Here is a 16,532-nt window from a genome sequence, read left to right on the forward strand (position 1 = left end):
TCTACATGAATTAACTCATTTAATCATGCATGGATGAGTAAGTATAGTTTCTTCAAGGACCAACTGAAAGTCAGTGGGACTGCGGACAGCATTCTAGACAATGGGTAACATTATGAAGAATATGGGTCTAAAAACAGCCCGTTAACCTTTGCCCCATAAGTTCTTAGAATATTTCCCAGAGCATAACTATTTTTATCATTCTTATTGTAATTATTTCTGAGTGTAGGCTGTTCACATTTGAAGTGAACCCCCCCCATTCATACAGAAGGAATTTATTTTAAAATGGAGGGAATTCATTTACAGTTCAGCATTTACTTGTTTGTGGTTGAAGGATATCTTGAAACATTTTAAAAATGTAACATAGTATTATGCCTTTTATCACATAATAAAATAAGAATATTTTACCTTTTGTGTAATCATACAGTTTTATCACAATAGGAAGGTTTCAGGGCAAGAAAAGTTGAAGTTTAAGAAGACTTTTTTTTTTTTACTTAAAGTTCAAAATGTTATATTTTATATATACTAAAATATTTCTGTTGTAATGGTAGAAACTACCACGTCCTAATATACAGAGACTAACAAACCACATGTAAAGGTGCTATCTTTAGTTTCTAAGACTTAAACATATAAGCCATATTAACACACAGATTAATAATTGCTTAAAGCGTATACCAATACCAATTTTGAGTATTGCTATTCTAAATATTCTTAAAACTCTATTTACTGTAGTCATTTTGAATTCAGTCTCATTTAATTATGAATGGATTTATGATCCATTCTATAAGTGGATTTATGATAATGAATTTTACCCATTGCGAATGATGATTCTCATACTTGTCTCCATTTTCTTGAAGGATACTCAGTTGGAGCCGGTCATTTTCGGAGTCGGCACACTACCGAAGTAGTTGGAGGAGCCCCTCAACATGAACAGATTGGTAAAGTAAGAGTTACATTTTTATATTTATTTCTTCAAAAAGGTTCATATAGATTGCATGAGAGGATACGATATTACAGGAGGAACTGCAAAAATTCTAAGCAATGAAGCTGGAAATGATGAGCAGTGTGCCGCCTTTAGTGGTAAAACGGGTGAAAGTCGTATGGCTTTTAGATAAAATTGAGCAGGAAAGATTTCAGGAAGACTACGTAAGTCAAATGAGGCTCTTCTTTCCTATGAGTAATTGTTTCTGAGATAGAATTGTCTCAAGATGTCCAAGGAATACATTTATTGGTTAATAAGTTTATAGCTGAAGGCAAATCAAGGCAGCTACATTCCTGGTACAATTGTGTTAAGACTAGAAAGAACAAAATGTTATTTCTCGGTCTAGTTTTTGTTACATTGCTGCATGAACGTTACTTTGAAGATTGAGACAAACAACGTTTTCTTTTTTTTTCTTTTAATTGGAGTATAATTGCTTTACAATGTTGTGTTAGTTTCTGCTGTACAAGGAAGTGAAGCAGCTATATGTATTTTCTGTGCCCTCTAAGGAAACAGTAAGATTGTTCCTGAGAAGGTAGTTTTTCAAGGAAGGCATCTTAATGTGAACTTGGTTCCCTAAACCTTTTGTATCACTCTGAAAAGGATTTTTCAAAAATATATTTGAGCGGGCTTCCCTGGTGGCGCAGTGGTTGAGAGTCTGCCTGCTAATGCAGGGGACACGGGTTCGAGCCCTGGTCTGGGAAGATCCCACATGCCACGGAGCAGCTGGGCCCGTGAGCCACAGCTACTGAGCTTGCGCGTCTGGAGCCTGTGCCCCGCAACGGGAGGGGCCGCGATAGTGAAAGGCCCGCGCACCGCGATGAAGAGCGGTCCCCGCACCGCAATGAAGAGTGGCCCCCGCTTGCCGCAACTGGAGAAAGCCCTCGCACGAACCGAAGACCCAACACAGCCAAAAAAATAAAATAAATAAATAAATAAAGTAGCTATAAAAAAAAAAAAAAAAAAATTAAAAAAAAAAATATATTTGAGCAATTACAAGTTATGAAAATCAATGAATGTTTTGATTGACTGAAACATTTTTAATGTGATAGCAGTCTGACCTTTCCGAATTCTTTTCCCCATTGCAGGCATACATATTCAGCATTGATGCAAAAGAACTAAATATCTTACATGAAATGAAAGGTAAAAAGGTAATATGTCTCTACCTTTGGTATCACTGAGGGCTTTGGTGAGTAATTCTGCTTTTTTCTCAATGACTGGATCTGGTTTGCCTTGGAGCAGCTTGGGTCTTATTTCGGAGCTTCTATCTGTGCCGTGGACCTCAACGCAGATGGCTTCTCAGACCTACTTGTGGGAGCTCCCGTGCAGAGCACCGTCAGGGAGGAAGGAAGAGTGTTTGTGTACATCAACTCTGGCTCTGTAAGTCTGATTGGCCGCAGATTGGAAGCCATGTATGGGATTTTGATCGAAACTGATGCTTTTCTTATTCCAAAGTTCTGAGACTATAGATTTTAAGGCTTATTTTACCGATGAAAGTAAAAATTGTGGGATTGTACTGATGCTTTAAAAATGAAATGGAATATGGTGACGAATGGGCCACTGTCCCATTCTGATATCTTGCAAGTATGAGATCAGTTGTCTGGAGTTTCTCTATGCACAGCTTGTATGTGTTTACTCAAGTAGTTGCAGTTTCTTCCAGTTTTATTATGATGCAACTCTAATTTGAAAGAATGATTTTTATACAGCCCTAAAAATGTGAATGTCCTATTGGTTTGATGGTGAATGTCCCTATGTAATTTGGTAATTATAAAACACTACTAGAAGTAGAAGATAAAGTATGAAATGTTTTTAATTTCCTGATTTGAAAACAGTTGGAAACAAGATATGTTTTGATAAGATGTTAATTTGCACAATTTATATAGATTATATTCCTGATAAGAATGTAAAATTGACGTAGTTTATTCCAAAGTAGATATAGTAGTTGTAGAAATAGGTGTTTACTTGCTTATGGTTGAGTTTTCAATTCTGGGGGGTGTTTTGGAATAGAAACTGACCACTTGACAATTCAATTTAAAGAGTTCTGCTGGCCTTATCTTGACAGTCTATATTCCTGGCATCAAATCAAAAGAAATAATTGATAGGGCCTTAATGGGGTCTTGTTGGCCTGTTTCTTTGATTTAAGAGCAAGAACAGGTTTGTGAGACCATTGGTTCATTTCTTAAGTCATAGCATTTTCATTCGGGATTTAACAAAGTAAAATCTGTTTCCAGAAGGTATTTTTTTAAATCAGTTGTTTCAGAGCATTTAGTAAGTATTTACATTAAGCACCAGGCTAAACTCTTTACAATTTAAGAGAGAAAATACTCAGTCTTACAAAGCTGAGAGATTCTTAATGTTCCAAATATAGAGCAGGAAAGTTATTTTTGTACTGGGATTTCCTAGACTGTTTAAACCTTAATTTTAATAGTAAAAGCATATCATCTATGAAGTGATCATTCATATCTCATTAGTAGTGAAATCAGGCATTACTTTTTCTTATATAGATATTTCACATTTTCCTATCCATAAATGGTCTTCCTTATGCTAACTGCATACTTTTCTTTCTCTTTAAAGTTTTTGAGAACAGTTTAAACAGTAGCATATATGCCTAAAGTAAGGCAATAATAGAACCGTTTTTCCCCTTGAAATCTTAAGCAATCCCAATATGAAAAACAGATAAAAGTGAATTGCCTTTGCTTAAAGGGCAAGGGAGGAGATCTACCCATTAGACTATCCTCTTGTTCGCCCCTCACTTCTACATCACTCAAGAGAGGGCATCGCTGTTGAATACTGGGGTTAATTTTATAATTGATTTCAGCTTTTAAAACCTCTTGCATAAGTTACTCTTCTTTTGTTGCCTTCCAACTTCCTGTTTCTTAACTTTAAAAAGACACTAACCACTACCTGACATTATATTATATATTTATTGGTTTGCTTTGCTGTTGTCTGTCGGTTCTTCCGTTGGAGTGTAGACACCGTGTGGAGAGGAATCATCTGTTTTATTTACTACTGTTTCCTCAGGGCTTGAAAGAGCCCTGGACAAGTTGGTGCTCAGTAATTGTTTTTGAATGAACTCAAGAAAGAATGATACTTGAATGAATCTGGCTTCCACCTACTTCTGCTAAAATAGCTCTCAGGGGTCCCCAGTGGACTCTTGGTCACCATTCTGTGCCTGGAGAATACTTGAAGAATAGTGATCACCACTTCTTGAAACTCTCCCCCTTTGTGCCTGGAACTTCAGTGCCTTTGTGTTGTCTTAGGTCTGCACCTTCGTCCTCGCCTCTTCTGCTTTCTGCTCTTTAAATTAGGTGTTTCTCTAGGAGCAAAACAAGTATAGGAATTTTTTAGTTGGAAAATAAAAGGCGAAGGGCACTTCACAAGGGGAAGAACGTGTGTGCTATGGGAATGAACAGACTTGTTTAAGAAGAGGGAAGGATCTGTGATGGGTAGTGCATGGGGTTTGTTTTTGTTTTTGTTTTTAATACAAGGGAGTGACATGATCAGAGTTTGGAAAGAGGTCTGGCAGCTGTTACTGCAACAGCTCCTGTTGAAACATTATTGAGTGTCTAATTGTAATAACTCATCTTCCAACTTCAGAGACAACAGTTGACCAATCCATGCTTCAGTGCTACTGGAAAAAAATCACCAAGGCCAGCTTCAGTCGTGTCACTCCTCAACTCAGAAACCTTCAGTGGCTCTGTCTTGTTTTCTAAATTGAGAGTAAATTTCTCCCAGCCTTCAATGTCCCACCCCATAAGACTCCAGTCTGACTTTTTTCTGTCTCATTCATTGCACATACTGTTGATTTTAGCCAAATTCTTTGCAATTTGTGTTTTGCTGATTATTTTCTCTGTATATCAAAACTTTGCCCATCCTTCAGCAGCCACCTTGACCACCACCTCCTTTTTTGAAATCTCTGCTGGCTCTCACAGTTAGATATGCTCTCCTTGCTTGTCGATATTGCAAAGCAGTCTGTACTTCTAAGTCATTTACATGCTTGTACTATGCCTTCCCTGTAACTGGGGGCTTCTTCTGGAAAGGGAGCATCTTATACACACACTGCCTTGTCCCCTTTCACCCATTTAGTCTTTGCACAGTGCATTGCCTTTGCTAGGAACTCACTAAATATTTGCTAAATTGAATTATCAAAATGATTTATTGGATTTTCAAAGCTAGGGGTCATGAGTTTGACAATTTTTTTTTGTCCTCTGAGCTCTAATCATACTATTATATGTGTTGACATACTTGATAAATATTTACTGAATTGAACTGAGATGTGTGTACTAAAGCTCAGGCTATAGTTTGTCCAACCTGTTTGAAGCATTAAGAAAAAATCCATACCCAATTACAACAGTAAATCATGTGTAAAGTTGTGTGATAATGACACCTTTCTCCCCCTTTCTATCTAGGGAGCAGTAATGAACGAAATGGAAATAGAGCTCATTGGAAGTGACAAATATGCTGCAAGATTTGGGGAATCCATAGTCAATCTTGGCGACATTGATAATGATGGCTTTGAAGGTAATTAAAAGTATCCAATTTGGTACGCGATTTCCACTTTTAAAGTGGCACATGGAAAAGAATATAATTGGAGTTTTATGTTGTTTGCCTTTCTATAGAAAATGGAGGCAGACTGGTATGCTAAGTTTTTTTTCTTTAGTGTTATCCCTGATTTCTTCTCAGTCGTCAGCTATTGATTCTTACTACTGTTAATAAAGAATGGTATTCAACATACCTTATTTCATTGATTCTAAGGCACCATTGATTATAAGTTGTTTTACTATAAGTCATTATTTTATGTGCCCCTGAAAAAATGGTGCCTCTTAAACTGCGACTCACTATTTTTCTATTTTAAGAAGGACCCTGATTTCAGGAATATGAAAATGTGGGGAAAAAATGTGCATCATAGATTCACTGGATAACAGCATTTAACTATCAGTGTAGTAAAGACACTGACAAAACCCAACAGAGGCTGGCCACAGAGCTGGAGCCGGGCTCTGAAAGCCCCCTTGCTGTGCCAGGCTTGCCTTGTTCAGCTGCCCTGTTGTGGGAAGATTTGGGGATCCCAGGAGAGAGTGCTGAGCGGTGGTAAGGGGGCAACTGGCAGACTCAAGGACAGTGGATATTTACCACTCGATAGGGGTGCGTTTCAATAATGGAATAGATGGTCTCATCAGAAGTGTGACTGTTGCCTAGATATCAGTCCTGCTGTTGAAGTATCTGTCTCTACCAGCCTTCCCTCTTAAACTTTGCTTTTTTTTCAATCTAGTTCTAAGTGGTAACTACGTCTATTAAAACTGTGCCTAAAATGATGAATGGGTTTGAAGGGAGAGTGTATAATTCCTCGAGTTCAGCAAATAAGTATTCGATATTTTCAGGACTCAGAATTGTCTTCTAGATATGGTCATTGGCAATTGGTATATGGTAGAAGTAGGTCAAAACTTACTTGGATACTGGACATAAGTGAGGGAGTACTGTAAATTCTCACTTTCTTAATATCTTCTTATGCCTAAATGCTTCATTCTACTGTAAATGTATAAAATATGTTATTCTACAAGGAGAAAGCTAGTTGGTTATTGAATATATGCTTCCAGTGAGCCCTCTTGAATGTAAGATAGTGTAATTTGGTATACAAATATTACCATTTCTGGATTTATTTTACTATTTTTAAAACAAAAGGAGATAAAAAGTATACGTATATATTTCTATGGTTATGATTACACATAAAATTTTACATTAAAACATTTAAAAAATGTTATTATGATGTTACATTTCACAAGTAATCAGCAATTCTGTGATCTTTATTGAGGACTTATTTTTTTGTCAGTTGTACCATGCCAGGTATAGAGCATGTGCCAATAATGAACGTAAATGTAGGAAATAGTGGCACTCCTTTTTATAGTTTTACAATCAAATGGAATATAAGATTAAGACATGAAAAAATAAACATTATGTAAGTGGTAAATTTAGACCCAACCTAATAAATATCTGTGAAAAAAACCATGTTTTTGGCACCTTGATATTTCATATATATTATATAAAGTAGTAAAATTCTTTCTTTTAAAAACAAAATCATCATTTAGTAAAATACTTATTTTGTTTACTTATGATTCCTTCCACATCCTCTTTTAATTGACACATCTGGGGAAGAGTATTCACTATTTTGAACGTATTAAAATATTTGAGAATGATTTTTCCATTTCTCATGTGCACATACACAGATGGTTGTTGCATATGACAGGATTTCCTTCTTTTTTATGGCTGAATAGCATTTCTGCTTTGCCCATGGCTATGTGTTTTCTACATTTTAGATATTAGCCAAGACCATGCTGATTTGGAAGTAGGCTCAGTGTGTCCTAGCTCTTTACTGAGGTCTTTAATTCCGCCGTCTCACTCTATCTGCCTGGGTGAGCCAGCAGGGCATCTATGTTTAAATTTTCATTATGTGATTCCCTATTCTTTTTCCCTATCTTCTAACTTAGTTTGTTTTTCTGGGATATGAGTGCAGTTACTTCACGTTCATGGCAGAGTGTGTGGGATTGTGTAGAAGAGATGAAAAACCCACCTGTTCTTTTTCCTTCCTTCTCCAGTCTTAGATGCAAATCAGACTTAATGTCCTTTTACTATGCACAGCTTTGTGGTGTTTTGCATAGTAGACCTCAGTAATTTTGGCATTCATGACATCATTTTTTTATTGTTCTTCAAAAGAAAAAAATTAGAATATATTTCCTGTGTCCTTAGAAAAGCAAAACAAGCCATTTTCTAAGACGATAACCAATCAATTTGGCAAGAGTCCAGCATAAAAATTTCATCAAAAGTATGAGAAAGTTAAATAGGTAATAGACAAACCTATTCAACCAATGTGACCAGACAGACAGATGATAGCATTTTAGCCATAAAATGCTTTTGGCAAGACCACTTATTTTTGGTGTAGGTTTTTTATGTTGAGCCCTGTCATCTGACTTCTGGACTATATGTTTGAATATTTTTTTGAGCAGAACCGTAATAAAGTTCTGCAACTGTAAACTATATGCTGTATTATTTTATGTGCTCCCGAAATGCTTATATATTATCAAATCATATATTGAGCACTTCTTTCACACAGAAGAGGAACAGGTGCTAGGAGGGGAGAATGTTGGTCATAACTTTATTGTTGATGATTTTATAGAACATGGTGATGGAGAGCACAGGTTGTGGAGCCAGACTGCAGGGTTTAAATCCCAACTCTACCACATCCTGGCTCTGCGACCTTGAGTGAGTTACATTCTGTGCCTCAGTTTCCTCATCTATAAAAAGTGAGGATCAAAAAGAATTTGATAGAGCTGTTGTGAGAGTTACACGGGTTACAGTGGGTTATGTGAGAATAACATGAATTACGTATGTAAAGCCTCTAGCGCAATGCCTGCATTGTAAACAGTATATAAATGCTAGGTGATGTTACGATTATTATGATCATACTAATGATAATTGTTATGGTTTATACTAACGGGGAAATAAATGTTCAAATGGAAAGTAAAAACAGTTGTCAAATATCTCTGTTTATTCTCTATGTTTTGTCCCAATGGTGTTGCATAGGCATGGAAAAACATTATTATTAATAACGTGTATTCTCCTTATTTCTATAATGATAGCTAGAACTTTAGGATATTATATAATAGATCCAAGTGTCATCTTAGGAAGTAAGAGTTTGGATCTATATATAAGATAGCCAAAGACCGAAGATACTTCAATATATTCTGCTTGGAATTAAATTGAGCTGGGCCTTCTTAATAGTTCAGTACTATATGTACTTTGTATTTATAGCACTTAAGCAACCATGTTATTCATAGTTTCTATTTTCTCTTGGTTTTCTTATGTGAAAACATACCCTTAACAGATACTTTAATTACTTTCATTGGAACAGGAATTAATTCAGAAGTCATTTTGCAAATAAAGTAAAACCTAGAGCTCTAAATAAGGGTGCTTGTGGTTATAGTATTTATAGATGATAATAAATTATGTGCTACACACTGCTCTAAGCACTTCACATGAGTTACATCTTTCTATGCCGAGGATGAGTTCTCTTACAATCCTGTGCTGAGGTGAGGGAACTGAGATACAGAGAGGTTAAGAAATGGGCCCAGCGTAGCACAGCTGGGCACGAGGGCAGTGCTGGGGTCAGGCCTGGCCATCTGGCTGTAGGACCTGTGTCCTTAACCATTCTGTTAGCCTGCCTCTAAGACCCTAAGACTCTAAGCTTCTTCCACACACAGACTTATCTGTACAATCCACTACATTGTTATGACAGTAACAGTATTTTATAATTTTTTTCTGTCCAGTGAGAAGTGTTTTTTGATAAGGAGTTTTCTTATGTGATATTAATTAAAGAGCATGAAGGTTAGTTTTCAGAGTTGCATTCTTTGCATTAAGAATTTATTTTCTGCCATTTACATTCTTGAATAGATGTTGCTATTGGAGCTCCACAGGAAGATGACTTGCGAGGTGCTATTTATATTTACAATGGCCGAGCAGATGGGATCTCGTCAGCCTTCTCACAGGTAGGATAATACTATTCTATTAATACTTTCAAAAGAAGCATCGGTAATAAAATCCTTCTTAAAACTTCCAGCGTTAATGTGGACTTATTTTTTTTAATTTGATCTTTCAAATACTTAATACTGTTTCACCATTTTCTTATAATAACAGTAGATGGCCTCATTTTTAAGGTCATTAATAACTCTTTGAAACCATTTTTTTTCATAAATAAGAGTTCTGGTTCACTTCCATTCTAGCTTGTATTTAACCTATTAAAGACATTCTCTCTGCATTTCATCAAATTTATGTTCTGAGGTAATACCCATACTATTCCAAATAAGCCCATTTGGATTTGATTAACTGTGTCTTGCCCTATGGCTAAAGCCCCATGTTCCATGGAGATTGCACAGGGAGAGCAAAGACTCATATGATACTCTGTGTTCCTTTTAGTGCAGAGCAGTAAGATGAGAGCACTTTAATAAAGTTCCCTGATCTAACTCTGACTTTACTTTCACATTTTGAAAAATCAGGGCATGTCATTGCATAGAAAAAACTACATACACATGCAGAGAAGAGAAGTTTTTCCAAAGGTACTCTTACGGAAACATTAGCTAATACTGTTATCTTTGATTAGGCAAAAATAGGTAAATTGTTCTCTAGATAACATGAAAGATATATACTTGTCTAGTAAAGAATACTGATTCTCTTAGAATGGACAACCCTGATACTTGTAAATCAGTATCTGGACATGAAATTAAACACATGGGATAGGAAGCACGTATCAGACTTGAGTTGTCCTTGTCAAATACTAGGAAGCAATCTGGCTAAATGAGGTGGTTATTATAAACCTAAGTAGTAGGCTCCACTAAGTGATCATAGATGTCTTATTTTCTTATTATTTGTTTGGTTACTCATGTTGCTCAGGGAAATAAACACAGAGCCTGAAAAAAGACTGGGGAGAGAGTGTCACGACTGTTTTAGGAGATCTTTACTACATAATTTTCCCTTTGCTCACAAAGTAAAGAAAGTGATTTTTTTTCTTGTCACAAAATAGATGTCAACTTCCCACTTAAAGCTGGAAACTACTCTTTCTCTTAGACACGTGTATTTGACTTAACTACGATGCATTTGTTAATAATGTGCCAGGGCATGGACCAGGACTCATTATTTAACTAAATCATTGTTTCTCTGGGATATTAGGTGTTCAAATCCTGTTTCCCACTCCACTTTACTATTTTTCAGAGAATTGAAGGGCTTCAAATCAGCAAATCATTAAGTATGTTTGGACAGTCTATATCTGGACAAATTGATGCAGATAATAATGGATATGTAGGTGAGTATAAAATTTACCATATTTTATAAATTGAAATAAACTCTGTTGTGGATGCTGTTTTATTGTGAAGTACATAAAACTGGTAGAGAAAAGTTCTAATTGACTAATGAGTTTTTTCCTTCATTTTTAAAGCTCTTTTGAATTCAAGGATGGGTCAGAAATAATCAAGTAATTCCTGAGCTTCAAACTGTTAGCTACTTAACACTTTATTCCTTGTTCCTGAAAAACTTAAAAGCATTCATGAAAATAAATCAAACACACAATGATGAAAAAGAAAGAGGGGTTTTTTGGTAATTTAAAAGGAGATTTCTGGGTGAATGTTTATAGTCCAAAAATTGAATCTTGTTTCAGTAAGGCTGTCTTTATAGCATATGTTTATATCCTAATGTTTATATTTCTACTATAAAGGGATGAATGTCATTGTAAATGAGCAGATTCAGACATATGTGAAATGAATCTTAAGATGTAAGCATACCTCTTCTAATTAATTTTCTGTAAATAGTGTTTTGATATAGTCGAAAGGTGATATGTAGTTAAGTATTTATGGCTGAAAGTAATTCTCTTTGACTAATGATGATCATTAATCTGTACTGTTTTTTATCCTCCAGATGTAGCAGTTGGTGCTTTTCGGTCTGATTCTGCTGTGCTGCTAAGGTAAGGTTGATACATTTCACTGCTTAATGACAGTTGGGCTTAATTTAAATGATGGGAGGTAGTTTTTAAAATCAGCAGGGTGGTGACCTCATAACACTCCTTTTGATACTCTGAAATTTAATTATTGAACTTTAGGATATTTTTCCCACCTTACCTAGATATATACATAAATCATCAAAGTCAGTATTTTTAGAAATTTAAATGAAAATGTCTTTTGATTCATACATGGAAATGTAATTGGGTATATATACACTTATTATTAAAGAGTTTCATGAAATTACTTGATCACTGGAAACTGACAAAACAAATGTAATTGTCATCTTAAGGAAAAATAATTCTGCAATTAATATTGCTAATTTTATTTCCTTCTTAGGACGAGACCTGTAGTGATTGTCGAAGCCTCTTTAAACCATCCTGAGTCAGTAAATAGAACAAATTTTAACTGTATTGAAAATGAATTGCCTTCTGTGTGCATGGATCTAACACTCTGTTTCTCATATAAGGGCAAAGAGGTTCCAGGTTATATCGGTAAGGGTGCCCTTACGAATTAATGCCTGATAGAATGTGCACTTCCCTCATAAATCTCTTGGTCATCTTTCGAGCTCTCTCTGTATCTCACCATGGAGGGGTTTTTAGGGCAGGAGACAGCAGCCACCTGATAACCTTTCCTCTTCATCTTCCGGATTCTCGCTTTGTTCTAACCAATGAGCTGGACCCATTAAGGCTTTAGTTGTTTAGAGATTATGGCAGGAAGTAGAGCAAGAGTATCACTTGCCATCTTATTTAAGGTGAACTAATTGAGCTTAATCTGTAAGATCTCTTTAGAATAAAAAGAACATCACCACAGTTCCTCCCGTTTTACTAGGCTCACTGAAGTCTTGAGCTGGCTTAAGTTGGAGGCCTGAGAGGGGGAAGATTCTTTTTTTCTTATTCTATTCTCTTTGAGTAATTGAAGAAGCTTATCTGGAGTCTAGACCCTGATTCTAATTTCCATAAATAACACACATCTCTTAAGGATTTACTATGACTATCGGCTCCTAAGAACCATGCCCATTTGCCTGTACATAGGCCAACTCTCAGTGATCTGCTCTGGAGAAAGTATCTTTGATATGGCTTATCCAACATTGTGGTTAATCTCAAATAACGTATAGGTGACTTCATAATCATTACATTTTTTTCTAGCAGGTTAATGTTCCTAATTATGTTATATTTAAGCTAATATTAGAATAACTACTAATGAAACTAGCCCATGGTAGAAGAGAAGCATAACGGAGCTTACCATTTGGACATTAATAATTCATATATTTCCTGAGCCCCACAAGGCCTATCAAGAGTTGTTTGTTCCCATGACCCTGCAGGGTGTCATCTAAACATCAGGAAGGGTAGCAGATACTTACTGAACCAAGCTATAATATGTAGCAGAGGCCTCAGGCTGAATTAGCCTGTAATAAGAAGTACAGAATGAGCCTGGTATTTCTATTTTAGATCAGATTCATTTTTTTTTTAATTTTAATTTTATTGGAGTATAGTTGATTTACAATGTTGTATTAGTTTCAGGTGTACAGCAAAGTGATTCAGTTATACACATATGTATATTCATTCTTTTTTAGATTCTTTTCTTACAGATATAGATAAGATTCATTTTTAATGGTACTCTGCAGAAGTCCTCATTAAAGATGCAGTGATAGGCCAGTGGGCAAAACCTTCATCCGGTTATTGATTGAAGAAGTAGCAGTTGGAGAGCATGACCCTAGTAACACAGTGACACAGACAAGCTGATGATTATCTGAGAGACACACGTTAAACAGAGAGAACTATTTCCCTTTATGGAAAATCAGTATTTGTCGTACTACCGATTTCATTGTGACCAAATATTTCTTTAAATGATTGAAAACAAATATATGAAAATCATAAATAATCATAGCATTGTTACAAAACATGCTTTATAGTTGTCATAAAATGACTCCTTGGGAGAAATAATTCACATAGTAAGCATATTTAATAAAACCAGGACATTTTGCCACTTAACTGTGAACGGATTTTTATTTCCCTTGTTTCATGTGCTCTTGTCTGAGCTCAGGGTGATGAATTTGTAGATAGCTGTTTCAGTTGCAACTCTATCTCTGAGGCATTGAACCTCAGTTATAGTAATTTTGAAGCCAATTGATTTGGACTTTATTTTCTAAATAAAGGGAAGGTTGAAAGATTTATTTGAAGTTTGTAGGAGTGATGTAGGTTTTATACTTATGTTTCCTTGAAGTAGATAAAATCCTTCCAGAAGAGTAAGATACTCCTAAAATGTAAATGAACACTTGAGGAATAATATAAATTATTTTAAATATCACTTATGAATTACTTCTCCTATATAATGAATGACCTCTCAGTGAACTACTAGATGTAGCTTGTTTTGCAAAGAAGGCTCTTATTTTTCAATTTTTTAAATTGAGGTATAACTGACAAACAACATTATATTAGTTTCAGGTATAAAACATGAGATGATTCAATATTTGTGTATATTGTGAAATAATCACCAAAATAAGTCTAGTTAACATCCATCATCATATGTAGTTGTAAATATTTTTTTCTTGTGATAAGAAATTTTAAGATCTACTCTCTTAGCACCTTTCAAGTGTGCAATACAGTATGATTAACTGTAGTCACCATGCTGTACGTTAACAGCCCCATGACTTTTTTTGTAGCTAGAACTTTGTACCTTTTGATCCTGTCACCCATCCCCCACCCCTCACCTCTGACAACCACCAGTCTGACAAAGAATCCTTTTAGATTCAAGAAATAGCTCTTTCTTTCTTGGTAAGATCGGTCCTGGAATTTTTTTTGGTTGTTGTAAATTTTCCTTAATTTTTTGGTTATTGAAGATCTTCTTTAGCACATCATTTACCATGTCAGATTTGAAATAAGTTCTTACCAAACTGCCAGAATATTTATTGAGAGAATGTCTGTATATATTTGTTTATTTTTACATAAATCAACACTGGAAGATCCAACCAGAAACCAATAAAAACAAGGAAGAGAAATAATCAGGGTCTAGGGCTGGAAAGGAGATGTCTGTGAGTCAGCTGTTTATGTAAGTTTGACTTTTAAACCATGTGTTCACTTCACGTTAAGAAAAAAAAAAATCAAAAGAAAAATAGCAACCCCTCAAATTGGAAACAAATAGAAATAAATGAACCCAACCATATATGAGATTAGTTCTGTAACCACACAAGATAAAATTATTCCAAGTGACATTTGGGTGCCTGTACTTCCTCAGTCAGACGTTCTACGGACAAAAGGACTCGAAGAAATCTGAAACTTTACTCAAGACTTTGATTATTAGTAACAACTTTGGTAGTGTAGCTTTGAAATGTTTATATGTAGGAGGATTAAGCAAACAACTAAAAATGTTAATTTTAAAAGTAGAAACCTAGAGAAAAGTTTATAATTCTTTTTTTAAAGTTTATAAAAATAATTTTTGAAATGTGTTCCCTCTTTCATATTTCAGGTTAGTTTTTAGAAAGTTATTTAATGAAGAGAATTTAATATATTTCCAGCATTCTATATAACTTTGACTATTATCACTTTAAAAATAACAAAACAAATGCCTTTAGATAATTATACTAATTGCAATTCTCTCTACATTTTTGCAGTTTTGTTTTATAACATGAGCCTGGATGTGAACCGAAAGGCAGAGTCTCCATCGAGATTTTACTTTTCTTCCAATGGAACTTCTGATGTGATTACAGGAAGCATAAAAGTATCAAGCAGAGTGGCTAACTGTAAAACACATCAAGCATTTATGCGGGTAATGTAAACTTGTTTCTTTTTGTTTTTGTTTTTTTTACAGTGCAGTGGTTTTTTTTTTTTTAGCATTTTTATTGGAGTATAATTGCTTTACAATGGTGTGTTAGTTTCTGCTTTGTAACAAAGTGAATCAGTTATACATATACATATGTTCCCATATCTCTTCCCTCTTGTATCTCTCTCCCTCCCGCCCTCCCTATCCCACCCCTCTAGGTGGTCACAAAGCACAGGGCTGATCTCCCTGTGCTATGCAGTTGCTTCCCACTAGCTATCTGTTTTACGTTTGGTAGTGTATATATGTCCATGCCACTCTCTCACTTTGTCCCAGCTTACCCTTCCCCCTCCCCATATCCTCAAGTCCATTCTGTAGTAGGTCTGTGTCTTTATTCCCGTCTTGCCACTAGGTTCTTCATGACTTTTTTTTTTTTCCTTAGATTCCATATATATGTTAGCATACTGTATTTGTATTTCTCTTTCTGACTTACTTCACTCTGTATGACAGACTCTAACTCCATCCACCTCACTACAAATACCTCCATTTCGTTTCTTTTCATGGCTGAGTAATATTCCATTGTATATATGTGCCACATCCTCATTATCCACTCATCCGATGATGGACACTTAGGTTGCTTCCATGTCCTGGCTATTGTAACTAGAGCTGCAATGAACACTGTGGTACATGGACTCTTTTTGAATTATGGTTTTCTCAGGGTATATGCCAAGTAGTGGGATTGCTGGGTCGTATGGTAGTTCTATTTTTAGGTAAACTTGTTTTTATTAACAGATACGTAAACTTCAATATTATCAATACGTTTAAATCTTATTGCATTGGTATCTTTTATAAAACATAGTGAAAAGCAAGTGTTACTTGAACTAGCTGATCTGTTGTTCCAGAGTCAAAATATTAGATGATCCTGTGACAGACCTAGATAATTCAAACTCTACTTTTTGCCCCTTCCTTATTTCACATTTATCACATTTTACCGCCTCACTGTTTTTAAAGATTTGCCTTTCCCTCTTCACAGTTGCTGTTGTCCCTCTCTGTTTATGCACTTGCCTAAAAATGTAAATGTCGAGTAGCTCTGCTGAGCCCCAGATCTATTCCTGGTAGTTATTGGAGGGAGGTGGGAGGCAGGGCAGTTGGTTTATTTTTCATGGGACTTTAAGAAGCAGAATCCAACGTGACTGCTTTTGGATCGTGCCTTTGTCTCCATGCCAGCATTGTCGGTGATGTCAGTGGGAACTTGCACATTT

At 35.6% G+C, this 16,532-nt stretch overlaps 1 protein-coding gene across 2 annotated transcripts in view; it reads left to right on the forward strand.

The window, feature by feature from the left end:
• Positions 1 to 16,532, forward strand: part of ITGA4 (integrin subunit alpha 4) — an 83,792-nt gene that overhangs the window by 23,191 nt on the left and 44,069 nt on the right. For both annotated transcript variants that reach the window (XM_057551604.1, XM_007190384.2), the window contains exons 7-15: positions 855 to 940; positions 2,065 to 2,127; positions 2,219 to 2,356; positions 5,386 to 5,497; positions 9,419 to 9,513; positions 10,733 to 10,823; positions 11,432 to 11,477; positions 11,851 to 12,005; positions 15,125 to 15,279. In XM_057551604.1, coding sequence (XP_057407587.1) covers positions 855 to 940; positions 2,065 to 2,127; positions 2,219 to 2,356; positions 5,386 to 5,497; positions 9,419 to 9,513; positions 10,733 to 10,823; positions 11,432 to 11,477; positions 11,851 to 12,005; positions 15,125 to 15,279 — 941 coding nt within the window. The remainder of the gene's footprint in view (positions 1 to 854; positions 941 to 2,064; positions 2,128 to 2,218; positions 2,357 to 5,385; positions 5,498 to 9,418; positions 9,514 to 10,732; positions 10,824 to 11,431; positions 11,478 to 11,850; positions 12,006 to 15,124; positions 15,280 to 16,532) is intronic.

This window comes from Balaenoptera acutorostrata, chromosome 8 (genome assembly GCF_949987535.1).
Source record: "Balaenoptera acutorostrata chromosome 8, mBalAcu1.1, whole genome shotgun sequence".
Lineage (NCBI taxonomy): Eukaryota > Metazoa > Chordata > Mammalia > Artiodactyla > Balaenopteridae > Balaenoptera > Balaenoptera acutorostrata.